The 16,995-nt window shown below is 41.7% G+C and overlaps 2 protein-coding genes across 2 annotated transcripts in view; one reads left to right on the top strand and one right to left on the bottom strand.

The window, feature by feature from the left end:
- LOC120978817 (dimethylaniline monooxygenase [N-oxide-forming] 2-like) overlaps nucleotides 1-5,723 on the top strand; it is a 131,771-nt gene extending 126,048 nt beyond the window's left edge. The window contains exons 9-10 of the mRNA XM_040407181.1: nucleotides 1,758-2,179; nucleotides 3,745-5,723. Coding sequence (XP_040263115.1) covers nucleotides 1,758-2,112 — 355 coding nt within the window. The 3' untranslated portion in view covers nucleotides 2,113-2,179; nucleotides 3,745-5,723. The remainder of the gene's footprint in view (nucleotides 1-1,757; nucleotides 2,180-3,744) is intronic.
- A 6,966-nt stretch (nucleotides 5,724-12,689) lies between these two features.
- LOC120978777 (dimethylaniline monooxygenase [N-oxide-forming] 3-like) overlaps nucleotides 12,690-16,995 on the bottom strand; it is a 78,385-nt gene continuing 74,079 nt past the window's right edge. The window contains exons 8-9 of the mRNA XM_040407116.1: nucleotides 13,420-13,492; nucleotides 12,690-13,123 (exon numbers count right to left, since the gene is read on the bottom strand). Of these exons, the coding sequence (XP_040263050.1) occupies nucleotides 12,781-13,123; nucleotides 13,420-13,492 (416 nt within the window). The 3' untranslated portion in view covers nucleotides 12,690-12,780. The remainder of the gene's footprint in view (nucleotides 13,124-13,419; nucleotides 13,493-16,995) is intronic.

A 16,995-nucleotide genomic window follows, 5' to 3' on the forward strand; every position in this document is an offset into this window, starting at 1 on the left:
GGGACGAGCGATCGCTAATGCAGCGCTTGTCCCTATACTGTCTCATTGTTTGCCGGCAGCAGAGTGTCTATTACACAGGATTTTTTTAACATGTTGCTCATTCATCGGGTAATCGGCAGAAGTATTACACTGCCAGATGATCACTAACGAGCGTTCGTACAAACGCTCATTAGCGATCATCTTAACAATAATCTGCTCATGTAATAGGGCCTTAAGTAGACCAAAATGTTCGACCTGTATTAGTATCATTGGAAAATATTATTTTTCTTTTGTCTGGACTTAATTCTATTGATGCCCATCAGTTCAATTATCTTCTGAATATAATATATGAAGTGGTTTTCATCTAGAGATTAACATAAAGATGTATTCTTACATTTCTTTCCTCATGGCTCCAAATAGCCCAAGATTAGTGGTGTGAGGGTACCAACTTAAAAAAAAACACATGATTTCTCACTATATCTGACAATATTTTGTCACGATAAGTCTATCCTCTATAGGTCTATGGATGGTCAACTAGTATTTGTGTTTAGAACTGCAGTCTGTCAAAGGATTTGCTAGATTTTCACAATATTCTGTTGAATTTGTTCTGTGAGAAATTCGAGTCCTTAACTGAATTTGAGTTAAGGTAAAGTCTCATGCACACAACCATATTTTTGTTCCACATCCGATCTGCATTTTATATGGCCATCCCACAAAAAATAAAACATGTCCTATTCCCTTTTTTGAACAAGGAGAGGCAATTTCTACAGAAAGGAGAAAGAAAATGATGCAATGCACATGGCTGTAAATTTTTCGATGGCAAAACGGATATGGTTATATGCATGACGCCTACGGATGGACACCTCTGTACAATTATCCCAGAACATATAGCATATCAGCAGTGACAGTCGGTGCAGAGCCTTTTCATCTAAGGCTAAATTGTAGTGTACTTTCAACATACACCTCATCATGCCCATAGAATTTAATACACAAAAGTATGATAAATGCTGCACTTTCAGTATAATTGCATAAAAAAAGTGCGTGGTATTCTTTTTAATGGTTGTCTATGGCAGATGTGTTTGTGTTTGTAGTACTGTTTGAACACTGAACCGCTGGTCCATGTAGGAAATCACACATACAGTATGCAGTGGCCCATTGACTATAATGGGTCAATGTTCTATCCAGATCCTGTCCATCCTATACTTGGCAACACCTGGAACTAACCATTGCTAGTCTAAATGAGCCCTTAAAGAAGTAGGCACTCCTCCCTCCAATGTGGCCATACCTGCAGAGGGAGTCATACTTACCTAATCTCTACACTGGGTTGTGGATAATTCTTTCCCTCATCACCTCCGCACCTCTTCGGTCTCCCCGTGTCAACATCGATTTGATGTGGGTCACATCATTGCTGCAGATAAAGACTGGCTGGAGCGGTGACTTGTCCCCATGAGTTACCTGACCAAGTGACATAATACATTGGGGGATATGATGTTGTTACGGGGAGACCGGAGAGCAGCATCGACGGTACAGAAATAAAGGCACCAGAACCCAGCTGCAAGGGTCAGATAAGTATGAGTCCCTCCCAAGGTCTGGCCATGTTGGGGGATCTGCCCGAAAAGCCCCAAGGGGTGAACAAACCCCTTTAAAGATTGTGCTCTTTGAACCCAAAGTGTAGACATTTTACGTTATAGAAAAAACACACAAAAATAATTGCATTATCCTAAAACCAACATTGTATTCTACCTGTTAAATAACATATCCCAATGATCTTTTCACAGTTTTGGAAAAGGCAAAAATCAGGCTTTACAAACATACTTTATTGAGTACATGGATGAAGTGGCAATGGAGATTGGCATCCGACCCAATATTATGCGTCTTTTAATCACAGATCCTAAACTAGGTTTGATGGTTTTCTTTGGTCCATGCACACCATACCAGTATCGTCTTACAGGCCCGGGCAAATGGAGTGGCGCAAAGAATGCAATTCTAACACAGTGGAGCCGAACTTTAAACCCAGCCAGGACCCGTGTTGTCCAGAAATCTACAGACTCTAGACCAATGGTTAGATGCCTTTTTCTCCTGTGTGGATTGACAACAGCAATTTTCATAGGGTTCTATTGTGTGAAATTTTAAACACTGAGACTTCAAGCCTAGATTAGAGATGAGCGAATCAATTCTAAACAAATCAGATTTGTTACTACAGGGAGTGCAGAATTATTAGGCAAGTTGTATTTTTGAGGATTAATTTTATTATTGAACAACAACCATGTTCTCAATGAACCCCAAAAACTCATTAATATCAAAGCTGAATATTTTTGGAAGTAGTTTTTAGTTTGTTTTTAGTTTTAGCTATTTTAGGGGGATATCTGTGTGTGCAGGTGACTATTACTGTGCATAATTATTAGGCAACTTAACAAAAAACAAATATATACCCATTTCAATTATTTATTTTTACCAGTGAAACCAATATAACATCTCAACATTCACAAATATACATTTCTGACATTCAAAAACAAAGCAAAAACAAATCAGTGACCAATATAGCCACCTTTCTTTGCAAGGACACTCAAAAGCCTGCCATCCATGGATTCTGTCAGTGTTTTGATCTGTTCACCATCAACATTGCGTGCAGCAGCAACCACAGCCTCCCAGACACTGTTCAGAGAGGTGTACTGTTTTCCCTCCTTGTAAATCTCACATTTGATGATGGACCACAGGTTCTCAATGGGGTTCAGATCAGGTGAACAAGGAGGCCATGTCATTAGATTTTTTTCTTTTATACCCTTTCTTGCCAGCCACGCTGTGGAGTACTTGGACGCATGTGATGGAGCATTGTCCTGCATGAAAATCATGTTTTTCTTGAAGGATGCAGACTTCTTCCTGTACCACTGCTTGAAGAAGGTGTCTTCCAGAAACTGGCAGTAGGACTGGGAGTTGAGCTTGACTCCATCCTCAACCCGAAAAGGCCCCACAAGCTCATCTTTGATGATACCAGCCCAAACCAGTACTCCACCTCCACCTTGCTGGCGTCTGAGTCGGACTGGAGCTCTCTGCCCTTTACCAATCCAGCCACGGGCCCATCCATCTGGCCCATCAAGACTTACTCTCATTTCATCAGTCCATAAAACCTTAGAAAAATCAGTCTTGAGATATTTCTTGGCCCAGTCTTGACGTTTCAGCTTGTGTGTCTTGTTCAGTGGTGGTCGTCTTTCAGCCTTTCTTACCTTGGCCATGTCTCTGAGTATTGCACACCTTGTGCTTTTGGGCACTCCAGTGATGTTGCAGCTCTGAAATATGGCCAAACTGGTGGCAAGTGGCATCTTGGCAGCTGCACGCTTGACTTTTCCCAGTTCATGGGCAGTTATTTTGCGCCTTGGTTTTTCCACACGCTTCTTGCGACCCTGTTGACTATTTTGAATGAAACGCTTGATTGTTCGATGATCACGCTTCAGAAGCTTTGCAATTTTAAGAGTGCTGCATCCCTCTGCAAGATATCTCACTATTTTTGACTTTTCTGTGCCTGTCAAGTCCTTCTTTTGACCCATTTTGCCAAAGGAAAGGAAGTTGCCTAATAATTATGCACACCTAATATAGGGTGTTGATGTCATTAGACCACACCCATTCTCATTACAGAGATGCACATCACCTAATATGCTTAATTGGTAGTAGGCTTTCGAGCCTATACAGCTTGGAGTAAGACAACATGCATAAAGAGGATGATGTGGTCAAAATACTCATTTGCCTAATAATTCTGCACGCAGTGTAATTTCACAAAAATTCTGCAGCTGAACTAATTTGAAGTTTTGTTGATTGACTTTGGAGGAAACACACAAAACCATGCCTGAAGAGAAGCAGGGCAGAGAGGAAGAAGATGGGGAATCATATGACCCTGGGAGAGAGGGGGCTTGCCTTGATTGGCTAACAGGCTGACAGCTTGTAAGCCAATCAGGGGGAAGGATTTTGGAAGGTCCTTTAGCTTTGTGTAAAGCACAGATGTCATTCTGAGGTCAGACTCCCATGGGAGAGGAGGTGTGCGCCTTGTGTGTTGGCTGGGGCAGATTGGCCATAGACCCTACAGGGAAACCTCCCAGTGGGCTGATGCCCAGGGAGGGCGCCTGAGCCCTCCTCGCAGACATCTGGTTGCATTTCTTTTCATTTATAGGCCTAATAATAAAATGTCTGCACTTGTTGCTGCAGTGGTGGTGGTAGGGGCAGTGGTAGTGACAGTGGCACTCAGGTCAAAAACAGAGGAGGGAATCATGGGGATCCCAGGATTACATAACATAGTGTGATAAAAATGGTAGGGAAGGCAGGGGCTATGATGATTACTGCGTGTTAGATAGGACCTGGGAGCCGGATCCGGGTGCTGAAGAAGAGGTGACTTCAGAGGAGGATGGTGGTGGCTGTAGCGGCAATAAAGAGGAAATATATGGCCAAAAAAAAATATGCCAGGGCCAAATCTGCTTCTATTATGTCAGCTTTGGAACTGATGATGCCACTGATACTATGGGTGCAGGCTCAAAATGTGCCAGATCTAGGCCAAGCTTGGCTGCTGCTAGCTCTGTGTGACTGTAACAGTGGCTGCGGGGCTCACTGCTCACTGCTATTGCTTCTGAGGATTCTGCTCCACAGCTTCCACTCAGCCCTGGACACAGCCTGTGTTCGGCTGGTTTCATGTTTCACTGCTCTAAGGGCGGAGCGCATCACTCCCTGGGCTGTGTGGGTAAGGTCAGGTGACCTCACTGACCAATCTTGGCTCTCCTTGCAGGTATTTCAGTGGATCAGCCCTCTTCCCAGATGCCTCAGTGTCAAGGTCCTTGTGCTTGCTAAGTTCCTGATACTCTCGCGTGCTCCTGATTTACGCTTCATTCTTGGACTCTGCTTCTCGTCTGTTCCCTGCCTGCTTGCATTGACTCTCCTGTTGCCGATCCGGATTGCCTGACCTATACCTGTGCCGCCTGCCTGACCTTTTGCCTGTCTGACTACGCCTCTGCTTCATCCTTGATCCTGCACTGTTGCTCCTGATAACAACCACGCCTGCCTGACTACCCTATACTGCTGGCACCTAATCAGGTATCTCCTGGTCCACCCGGACCAGCTGCCTCTGACTCGGTGACTGCTCTGGAGTAGCTCCTGGCAACTACCCTAATGGCTCAATTCTATCCTCACCATCAGAGGCTCTAGTGAAAACCAGGTAGTTGCTTAGACACGCCCCTCCAGAATATAGCCAGTCAGTGGCATAGTGGATTCACAGCCGCTGATCCGTGACATTGGGCATCTCCCATCTGCTAGTTTTTCTCCATAGTACTAGGAGACAAAATAATTGCAATGTAAAAGATCTGCAAAATGAAAAGAAGACATGGGCATTCAAACACAAACATAGGCACCACAGCTCTATTGCAGCACATCAAGTGGCATCACCAGATCTAGTGGGAAAATAGGGAAAAACTGTTAACACCATCAACCATGTGTTTACCCAAAGCTGCATGTCCGTTTCACTTTGACATTGTTTACCATTGCTTTCACTGCTTTAAGGAGCTTAAAAGGAGGAGAAAGGGAAGAGAAACGTTTGAAAAAAAAAAAAAAAAAAGAAAAGAGAGAAAGAAATATCACTCCCTGGAGACCTCAGAGTGTCATATACCAATTTTTAGGCCAGTTGGAGCACTATTGATTAGGATAGAATGAATTCATACCCAAATCAAATGTTTAGACCAATTCAGTCTAATCGGACCTGAAACATATTTCAAGAAGCCCACTCATCTCTAGCCTAGATTATGGATCATTAGACAAATCTTTTGTTGTGCTTTTAAAATGTTTGCCTAAAGAGGTTTGCATAGTATTTGCTTCATTCATCAAAAATATCACATATTCATATTAGGAAAAAAAGTAATGATCACATTAAAATAATAAAAATTTACATAAAACTACTTGCTTGATACAAATTATTATTTTTGAATGATAAACAGTTCACTCCTCATAGCTCTTTGTTGTAACTTTATATGAACAGTTGGCTTACTAAAGTTTGGTAAATATTTAATCATAACCAGCAATCAAATAAGAAGACAAGTAGAACAGTAAACACGTCAGTAACCAGCAATGAAAACTGTTAAGAAGAACCAGACTGATTATACCTACTTAAACATTTTTCATTGAGTGAGTATGGTTTTATAGTTGTATTATGTGAACTACCTTGCCAGTCCACTGTTATTGTTATCTTGTGCTTTTTTAGGAACACAACCACCCAAAAAAATGCAGTTTGGGGTTAAATTTTGTAAATTATATATATAAAAAAAAATACAAAGTAATAGTTTCTGTTCTCATGATTCTCTTTTCTGATAGAGGTAATGTATTGAACTTTCCAATTATTCAAGGAAGGTTTGTGCTCATTGCATCTAAACCTTTCATTGACAATATATGTGTAGTGGCCCAGAGGGACACTACCACTCCTAAATTCCAATTGCTAGCCTGTTTGCTGCCATTGTATGGTTTTGCACCACCAACCATCAGCAAAGTGTAATTTTGTTATATGCAAAAACTGTTATTACATGTACTGTGCCTGCTCACCAGCAGGTGGCAGTGTATCTTACATAGAGATCTTTAGTCAAAATGGAACTAACCATTCCATTCTCTCCCATTTGGGCAGTAGTGGGCTAGTCCCTCTTCCTACCAAGAAAGGGGTTTGCAGGAAGCTGTAGTTGGAGTTTGAGCTAGAGAGTGAAGCAGCATGGTGCAGTAAGGGAACGTTTTCACCTCACTGCTGCAGGAGCTTTAGAAAATTAGCTCAGAGAGCAGTCAACGCCTGATATATTAAAGGACTTATGGGATCATTTATCAAACTGGTGTAAAGTAGAACTTGCTTAGTTGCCCATAGCAACCAATTAAATTCCACATTTCATTTTTGACAGCTCCTTTGGAAAATGAAATGTGGAATCTGGTTGCCATGGGCAACTAAGCCAGTTCTACTTTACACCAGTTTGATAAATGACCCCATTAGTACCTCTGAGAGGAAAAACAGTGCCAAAGATACTCTACTCAGCAAAATGGGTCGGATAGGATACCTCACTCTCATAAGAAACAGTAACTGAAGTTGATAGAAACCAGACTGAAGCCAGAGATTAGCACAACAGCAGAGAGATAAAGCAAAGTTTTCAAGTGTACTTGGCAGTTTACCCTTAGTCTGCTGGAGCCAAGAGAAAGATTAAGTATTGTTTGGATGACACCAGTTTATTACAAGTTTATTCAAGTAAAAACCGTTAAACTTCACAAAGTCTGGACTCTACTTACTTCACTAACTACAGATCCTTTATTGCTACGGAGCCTAACTCCAGGAAGCGACAGTATCAAGGTAGGAGCACCATGACACAAACTATTAAGGCTGCATCGCCACTTGGCATTCCTAAACACTGGGACCCGATCGCCCCTGGGAGGCAGCCTGCTGCATATTTAAGAAAGATTCCCCCTTGTTTACCTGTGACTGTCAGATACATTACCGATAGCATTCCATTGTAGTAAAATATGTATCACAGGGTATACTTTCTTATTTTATTTTTTTGTGTGGTGACTCTGTCTAGAAAAGCGCAGTCTGGAGTGCTTCCTATACAGCTGAAGTGCTGTATACCGATGTATACTGCAATAACAAGCACACTCTTTTGGGATGCATCAGGTGAATAGATCCCTATAGATCTATCAAACGTATACACTAGGAGCTTTTACTGACATACTATATACACTAAACGTAGAGATCAGAAGCTGTGTGCACTGAGCCTAATAGATGTGGCTAAGCTTGGGGTACGGCTACACGTTCAAGTTTCTTGATGCAGTTTTTTATGCGAAAAGGAGTAGATCATAAATGGATAGAAAGTATCCTTAAGCTGAGCGGTGGACTGTCAGGAAGGAAGCGTTCCTTCCTGGCAGCCGACTGCTCTTTCAGTGAAGGAGGCTGCTGCATTTACATACAGTGATCTCTTTCACAGTATGAGGACGAGGGATTGTCCTTTGTAAACTTCTGATGATGATTTTTGTGGTGAGGACACAGCAGAGGTTTTCTTCTGATGACTCCATAAAAGCCATATTAGTGCACGTGTCACTGAAAAGTAGAACTATGTACCACTTCTCCAGACTATTCCAAATCTTCCTGAAGGTCTTTTGCAGTCAAACAGGGGTTCTGATTTTCCTTCCTAGCAATCCTATGAGCAGATTGTCTCAGAAAATTCCTTCTCTTGACCTACATGGCAACCTGAAAACACTTTGCTATCTTCTTATAGCTTTCTCCTGTTTTGTGAGCCTGAACCATTTTACAAAATTTAACTGCAAAGGTTAACAGCAAAACAAACCTCAACATTTTATTACCCTGATTCTACAGTTTACAGAAACACCCCATACATGTTTGTAAACTGCTATATGGGCACACGACACGGCTCAGAAGGCAAGGAGCACTATATGGTTTTTGGAGAACAGATTTTATTGGGCCCATCTGTCGTTCATGTTTTCAGGATTTCCTTAGTATTGAGCAGGTGATAGAATTAGTTTCAATGCATCAGGACTTACCACAGGTATATATTCTGTGGGATATTCTCAAATCATGACCGGCAGGTGGGCGCTGAGGACTGGAGTTAAGGAACATTAAGGTACCCCTACAGTAGAAACCTTCAAAAAGTGACCCCATTTTTTAAACTACATTTCTCAAAGAATTTATTGAGAGGTGTACTGACATCTTTGACCTGACAAACTGTTCATCGAATTTAGAAACACTTGGTTGTGAACATGAAACATTTTATTTCTTCCAATGAAATGTTGCATAAGCTCCACAAGTGGTAAAAAGAGAAAAAACACTGAAAATGTTGTTAAGCATTTTATTCTGAACATGGCAATACCCCATATGTGGTTATAAATTGCTGTTTGGGCACACAGCAGGGATCAAAAGGGTAGGAGCACCATATGGCTTTTGAGAGCAGATTTGGATGGAATGGTTATTGTGTGTCATGTCAAATTTGAAGAGACCCTAAGGTACGACTTCAGTGGAAACCCCTTAAAAGTTACCCCATTTTGGAAACTACTCTTTTCTGTTCTGATGTTAGTGTTCTGGTTCTGGCCAAGCTGCCAGTTCGGTTGATGTACTGCTCCAAATTAATTAATGTACGTGCATGGAGAGATCAAAACTGAACAACCCACAGCACGGAGTTAAAACAGTATCTCTGGTTTATTTTCTGAAAACAGCAGACAATACATAGGTTTTACGACAGGAAGAAGTGGGAGGGGGGGGTGAAAGATAGAGTATATCTTTTCTATTGGCTACGAACTCTATACTTTTCTGTAACCTTGACGGCCAGAGGAAATTCCTCCCCCCTCCCCCCTTGCTCGTGGGTGAAACCGTTACTTCTTCTTTCTTTGTAACTGCTTGCTTGAGCTGAACGGAAACCACAAAGAAACACATGATAAAACACAAAGTAAGGTTCTAGTTTATAGGTGTTGGCTGAATGCCTGGCCGCCATCTTAGCTAAACATAGTCCTCAACAAGCAAGTATCCATTTTGTATCAATAGTCCATAACATTAGTGTCAAGAAGAAGCGCACTCCTTTTACACCATCGTCAGCTGATTCCACATAGATGTCTACAGAACCTGTTCTATTAAATGCTTATACAAGTAGAGCCCCCCGACAGAGTGTAAAGGGTGTCAGCAGTAAGTTTGTGTTGACGTCACTGATTATTTTGCCCTTCCTCTGATCCGTCAGAACGATAACCCCCAGAAAACGGATCCTGTCTGTTGCTAATGCCAAAAAACTGGTGTGGATCCAAAACAGAGATGACACGTGAATGGAATATTTGCATGTATTCTGTGTTTTGTACCCACTCCTGCTTTTGGCTACCAAATCACAAGCCAATTCTGATAGAACCATACAGGCCTCACAGCTGCTACACAGACAGGATCCATTGTGAGTCTTATTTTTCCTTCCTTCTGACAGATCAGAAGGGTCAAATAAATGATGATGTCAGCCAGGCCGAAAGACAAAAAAGTGGCCCAGTCATTAAGTGGGGAGGGTGGGAACAGCATGAAAAGTTTACAGAGTGGCCCTATGACATAGTGGTGAGGTGGAAGCAGTATGAGGAGATCACAGAGTGGCCCAATGACAGAGTGTAGCGGTGGCGGCAGCATCAGGAGGCTGCCACAGAGTGGCACAATGACAGTGTGGAGTTGGTGTCAGCATCAGTAGGCCACAGAGTGGCACAATGACAGAGTGTGGAGGTGGCAGCAGCAGCATCAGGAGGAGGCCATAGAGTGGCACAATGACAGTGTGGAGGTGGCAGCAGCATCAGGAGACCACAGAGTGGCAAGGTGATATAGTGTGGAGGTGGCAGCAGCATCAGGAGACCACAGAGTGACCCGGTGCCCGTGTGCTTGCTAGTAAATCCTTCCCCAGCCAATCGTTGGAGGTTTCTGAATATTTAAGGTACCCTCTTCAGGTATAGGGTACCTGAGCTTTAGGTTCCCCGGTGACCAGCAAAGCTGTTCTGATAGTCTTTTGCTATTGTGTTTTACATGCGTTTGTTTCTATCTGTGCTCCAGCTTGTACCTGCCCTGCCTGGTGTTCCAGCACTTCCTGTTCCAGTTTCAGTTTTGTCTGTGTTTAGTTAACTCTGTCCATCTGCCTTATCCGTGTTCCTGCCAAGTATCCAGTCTGCCTGCCTCATCTTTATTTTCAGTATTACACTGCCTGGCTGCTTATCTTGTGCCTCCGACCATCCATCTGCACTTCAAGTGTGATGTCTGGATCTCAGAAACTTACATTACGGCCCTTACAGTAACTGTTCAAACTATACCTGTGGTTTTTGGTGCATATTCTGTATCCCGAGCTTCTGGTGCTTACATCAGAGTCCCCGGCCCTGTGGGTCAGCTGCCAACTACACCGGAACTATCCCAGGAATTAGCAGTCTAATTGCTTCTCTGCAGCCAAAGTCAGATCACTGCACAGGGTTTAAAGGGTGAATGCAAGGGGAGCACCAAAATAACTCATTTAGGGTTTATCACAAAGCCAAAAATGGCATTTCACTGTATATACAGTACACAATTCACACAGCTTATGAGCAGTTGATATGACCAGTGAATGATGCAGCTTGTCAAATATATAAAAGCCTACTATAGACTGGCCATGCAAATGAAAGAGCCACCAACTGTAGTGTCCGATTAAAACACTACTAGTGGATAAATGGTTAATATTTTATACTGTTTTATATGTCGTAATTTATTTTTATATTCACGGTAGTATGCTCTATTGTTTGCACTGTTCTTTGCACTGTTTGCTTTTACTTGCTTAGAATAGTTGTAATATGCCAATCTGGCTTGGGTGTGTATTGCTGTGGCTGGAGCAGGTCTGTGTGTTTTCCTTTTAGATTTTTCTACAAGTAAGGCAATCTTGAGCTCAGCTATATCTTTTTTGTGAAGAGAGAACATGGAGCATGGGCCTCTCAGGTTTGACTAGGCCTTAGGATTCTTACCTGGCTTAGCAGCTTTTGCTAACCCCAAGCATTGGTGGAAAACTGTCTTGTTAGATTGTATACCTCCATCTCATTTGGAAGTGTTCTGCAACTTGCTGCCAAGTAAAGAAGCTGTGGTTGAAATTTATTACTGACTGGTGTTCTACATTGGCCTTTGATATCCCCTGCACTGCCAGAGGTGGCACTTAATTTACGACGAGTCTGTGTGCCTAGAATTAAACCTATGGAAGCTGCTGTAGATTTCACCTTCTTTTACTCCAGAAAACTGGTGTATAAGAAGATACATTTGTTGGGCCCACTGGCCCTGCCCCCTTCTCAGAAAGTAGTGAGGGCAGCATAGAACACCACTTGTGCCTAGATTTAGGTGCAATGGTGTTTAAAAAGTCACAAACTTTTTTATGCCAGAAAACTAGTGTAAGGCATGATAAATGACTCCCTCTTAGTTAGTTATGTTACTTGTTAAACTACCTATCAACACTTCGTTTCAATACTGTACTGAGTGAGCATGCTGTACAGTATTAGAATGTATTGGTTCCGATGAGCCGAAGTTATTACTTTGCGAACTTGGAATCGAACCCGAGTTCGGGAAATCAATTTATGAAGTTATTATGCGAAGTCTCGCAAGACTACGCAAAGTAATAACTTCAGCTCATCGGAGCAAATACATTCTAATACTGTACGGAGCGTTCACTCCATACAGTATTGAAACAAAGTTTTATGTGAATCGACTTCGGATGTTTCATCCAAAGTCGATTCGCTCATCCCTAATCAACACCAAAGGCACCCCACCTTCCACCAACCAGCAGACCCTAACAGGGTGTGCCTTGGAGGAATTACTTTCAGCTTCATCACAAGTACAACCCCCTCATCACTGCACCAACCCTAGGAATAAGGGAGGTTTCATTGAGAGACGCCCAGCCAGCATGAACATTGTGATCAGATCAGACCCAGACCAAGGATTACCACCTCCATCCTGTCTACTACAACTCCCATTCTCCTCACACTCCCCACAACCCCTGGATTGTTGCATATGCAATTGATATCTGGGTCAAATCAAGAAATCAGAACGAGAAGCAAGTTTTTGTTAGTGGCTCTCCTCTGTGATAAGTAAAGAGGGCCACTTTTACACAATCTAGTTAACAGAGACCTCCAAAAAGTTACATCATGACAAAAGGTTAATCGCTATAATAAAAATCTAATAGAAATAAAAATTTAAAAAAATAAAATGATCAGTTTCTATGATATAAAATGCAGCTATCTCATGGTAAATCAAAATATTACCATAAAAACACATAAAAGCTCGAGAGCCTAAGCCCATGCCCAAAACAATGCGAGGAGCAACAAGGGCAAAAACAGAATTTTAAACAAAGCAACAACTGAAGATGATTCTTGATGAGAGGGGACAACCCTCATTCTTGTTGCGGCAATGGTTCTATTCCACTGGTTTAATATAGCCTTCCGGGCTCCATCCCATTTCCCTGGTCCATGGAGGCGAAACTGATAAGGGCTACAAGGCCCAAAGAATACCTCCAATGCCAGTTTTGGATCAGTAAGAAAGAGACGACGAAGATTTGGCTTGCATCCAATAAAAGAACTTAATTCATCCAAGTAATTGACATAGTCAGTGGACAGCGTCTCACTACGACCAAACCTGGAATGTACAGAAAGAGAGAATGATGTATATTTCCAGTAGTTTGTGAGTGCATACTACAAAACAAGCGTACCACTGAGTAGGACTCTCAAGCTATGTTCAATGTATTCCTTTTTTTCAGATGTGGTGCTATGTGTTTCTTGTATTTACATGCAAGCTTATGGGGGACATACTGTATAAGCTTAACAGAAAGTATTAACATATTTGCAATATGTCTATGAGTAATAAGTGGAAATTAATGTTACAGTTCTTTTCCAAAAAACTAGCAAAAACAGAACAAAAAAACTGCAGCCTACCAGTTCTTTTTTTCCCCTTCCTCTTCATTTAATTCATCAATCATCGTCTTTTTTGGTGGCAGTTTGCATGTTCCTGGAATGATAATATAGTATTAGCACAATAGTATTAATAAAAATGATAACAAAAATAATAGCAAACTAAGGCTGTGTTCACATCTGTGTCAGAGCTTTGATTACTAGAGATGAGTAAATCGATTCTAGACAAACCAAATTTGTTACAAATTCCCAAAAATTCAGATTCCAGCCAAATGCTAATTTTTGTCTTGACGTCCAATAGCTTGAAGGGGTTGGATATCGTTCTAGAAGACCTCAAAGTGTCATTGCGGCAATTTCAATTCTAGTCAAATTTATTCTAAATGAAACTAATCTGATGGCTGAATCGATAGACTTGTGACAAAGAAAATCTCAAAATGGAGGACTCTATTTTTACAGGTCAAAAGACAGAAAAGAAGGCATCTGCCACCAAAAAAGGATACATTGTAGACCATAGCTGATTTTTTAAAAATAAAAGCTGGAAGTGTGGTGTGTTTTTAAACACCAGCTACCATCCCTCTGTCCATAGCCATAATTGTTGCTCTCATTTTGTCATTACTAAGTTTGTCTTAATGTTAAGTAGCTTTAAAGGAGTTGGATACAGTTCTAGAAGACCTCAAAGCGTCATTGGGGCATTTTCAATTTGGGTCCAATTTATTAGGACTGAATCTAATCTAATGAGCAAATCGATAGAATCGTGATGATTATCTAATAATCAATAGCTAATATTTTTTAGAATGTATGTAAGTGTGTAACTGAACTTTAGCTACTTGTAACAAGATGTGCTAGAATGAAATCTGTAGCATGGCTCTGAAATGGATATTCAATTTCTGACATTAGGCCCTTGCATGAGGTCTAATAAAGATAAGGTAGCCAGGATGATGGTAGACAGACGTCTCAAAATCACTGAAACAGTTAGATAAATAATAGTAGGTGTGTATACTGTATTCCTCACTGTAGAATAAACCTACTTAAAATAACTTTTAATTAATGCTGTTAAGATAAGTTCCACTAGACAAACAACAAACATATATCTATAAAAAGTATTATTCACTCTAGGGATACTCTCAAATACAAGTTCAGGAAGAGAGAGCTTTGGTAAATACTCAGATTTCACTAGAATCATGCCACATTTGTGGTCACTCACAGTTTTGTTGCTTGATGAGTAACAATGAAGTATGGTGGTTCCAATGTTCTAAGGTCTGGAAAATCAGATGCCTTGGGTGTCCATCCAGGTACCACGTTGCCATCAGATGATATTTTTGCTTTTTTAGGCTGGGTTTGGGGAATTCTTACCATAAGTGAACAGGTATACCCTGCCTAAAAGCGAAGGAATCACCCCAAAAAGGGCGGCCCCACTTATTGGTGGCTCCTCCTATTCTAAATGTGGCATGATTCCAGTGAAATCAGAGTATTTACCAACACTCTCTCTTCCTGAACTTAGATTTGAGATTATTCCTAGAGTGAATAATACTTTTTATCGCTATATGTTTGTTGTTTGTCTAGTAGGACTTATCTTAACAGCATTAATTAAAAGTTATTGTTTTAAGTAGGTTTATTCTACATTGAAAAATACAGTATACACACCCACTATTATTTATCTAACTGTTTCATTGATTTTGTAGTATTTAAATAATGGCCAGTTTCTAGTGATGAGCGAGCATGCTCGGCCGAATACTGGTTCGGTTCGAGCATCGCTATGCTCTGCACACGCGGTACTAGAGTACCGCATGTACTCGAGTGCCATGCTCGAGTCTCCTCCCCACACGTTTCGCGGCTGCTAAGCAGCCAATAAACGTGCAGGTAAGTACTGCCATCACTGTAATGCCAGTAGCCATGTCATAGTCAGGGAGAGCAGAGGGTAGGAAAGGAAAGGCAGTGTAGGGAGCGAAGTTATTATTCGAAGAAAGCTTTACAAAGACCCAAAAGTCCTTTTAAGGACTACTGTGTGTGTTTGACAGCAGCAAGATATTTTTCTTTAATACCTATTAGTGACATATACTGTACATCATCCGCAGACTGTCTTTTTGCGTAAATTCAAATAATCAGCGCCACATTTATTGTCTATAGTGTGCGTTTAATACACATCCGTGACACATACAGTACTCCATCCGAAAACTGTTTCTTTAGCGTAAATTTAAATAATCAGGGGCCAGTCCTCATCTACTGTCTCTGTAGTGTGTGCATGTAATACACATCCGTGACATATACAGTACGCCATCCGAAAATTGTTTCTTTAGGGCAAATTCCAATAATCTGGGCCTAATCTAGTGTCCATAGTGTGTTGTTTTCTGTGACATATACAGTACGCCATCTGAAAACTGTTTCTTTAGCATAAATTCCAATAATCTAGGCCTAATCTAGTGTCCATAGTGTGTTGTTTTCTGTGACATATACAGTACGCCATCCGAAAACCATTTAATTAGCGTAAATTCCAATAATTTGGGCCTAATCTAGTGTCCATAGTGTGTTGTTTTCTGTGACTAGAGTTGAGCGAACACCTGGATGTTCGGGTTCGAGAAGTTCGGCCGAACTTCCCGGAAATGTTCGGGTTCGGGATCCGAACCCGACCCGAACTTCGTCCCGAACCCGAACCCCATGCCCAAACTTTTCGGCACTAAAAAGGCTGTAAAACAGCCCAGGAAAGGGCTAGAGGGCTGCAAAAGGCAGCAAAATGTAGGTAAATCCCCTGCAAACAAATGTGGATAGGGAAATGAATAAAAATAAAAATAAAATAAATAAAAATTAACCAATATCAATTGGAGAGAGGTCCCATAGCAGATAATCAGGCTTCATGTCAGCAGAGAATCAGGCATCACGTCAGCCAAAACTGGAACAGTCCATTGTCATATATTTGGGCCCCGGCACCTAGACAGAGGAGAGAGGTCCCATAACAGAGATTCAGGCTTCATGTCAGCAGAGAATCAGTCTTCATGTCATAGCAGAGAATCAGGCTTCACGTCAGCCAAAACTGGAACAGTCCATTGTCAGATATTTTGGCCCCAGCACCCAGACAGAGGAGAGAGGTCCCATAGCAGAGATTCAGGCTTCATGTCATAGCAGAGAATCAGGCTTCATGTCAGCCAAAACTGGAACAGGCCACTGTCAGATATTTTTAGGCCCCGGCACCCAGACAGAGGAGAGGTTCATTCAACTTTGGGTTGCCCCGCAATATAATGGTAAAATGAAAATAAAAATAGGATTGAATGAGGAAGTGCCCTGGAGTACAATAATATATGGTTAAGGGGAGGTAGTTAATGTCTAATCTGCACAAGGTATGGACAGGTCCTGTGGGATCCATGCCTGGTTCATTTTTATGAACGTCAGCTTGTCCACATTGGCTGTAGACAGGCGGCTGCGTTTGTCTGTAATGACACCCCCTGCCGTGCTGAATACACGTTCAGACAAAACGCTGGCCGCCGGGCAGGCCAGCACCTCCAAGGCATAAAAGGCTAGCTCTGGCCACGTGGACAATTTGGAGACCCAGAAGTTGAATGGGGCCGAACCATCAGTCAGTATGTGGAGGGGTGTGCACAGGTACTG

Source organism: Bufo bufo, chromosome 9, assembly GCF_905171765.1.
Source record: "Bufo bufo chromosome 9, aBufBuf1.1, whole genome shotgun sequence".
NCBI lineage: Eukaryota > Metazoa > Chordata > Amphibia > Anura > Bufonidae > Bufo > Bufo bufo.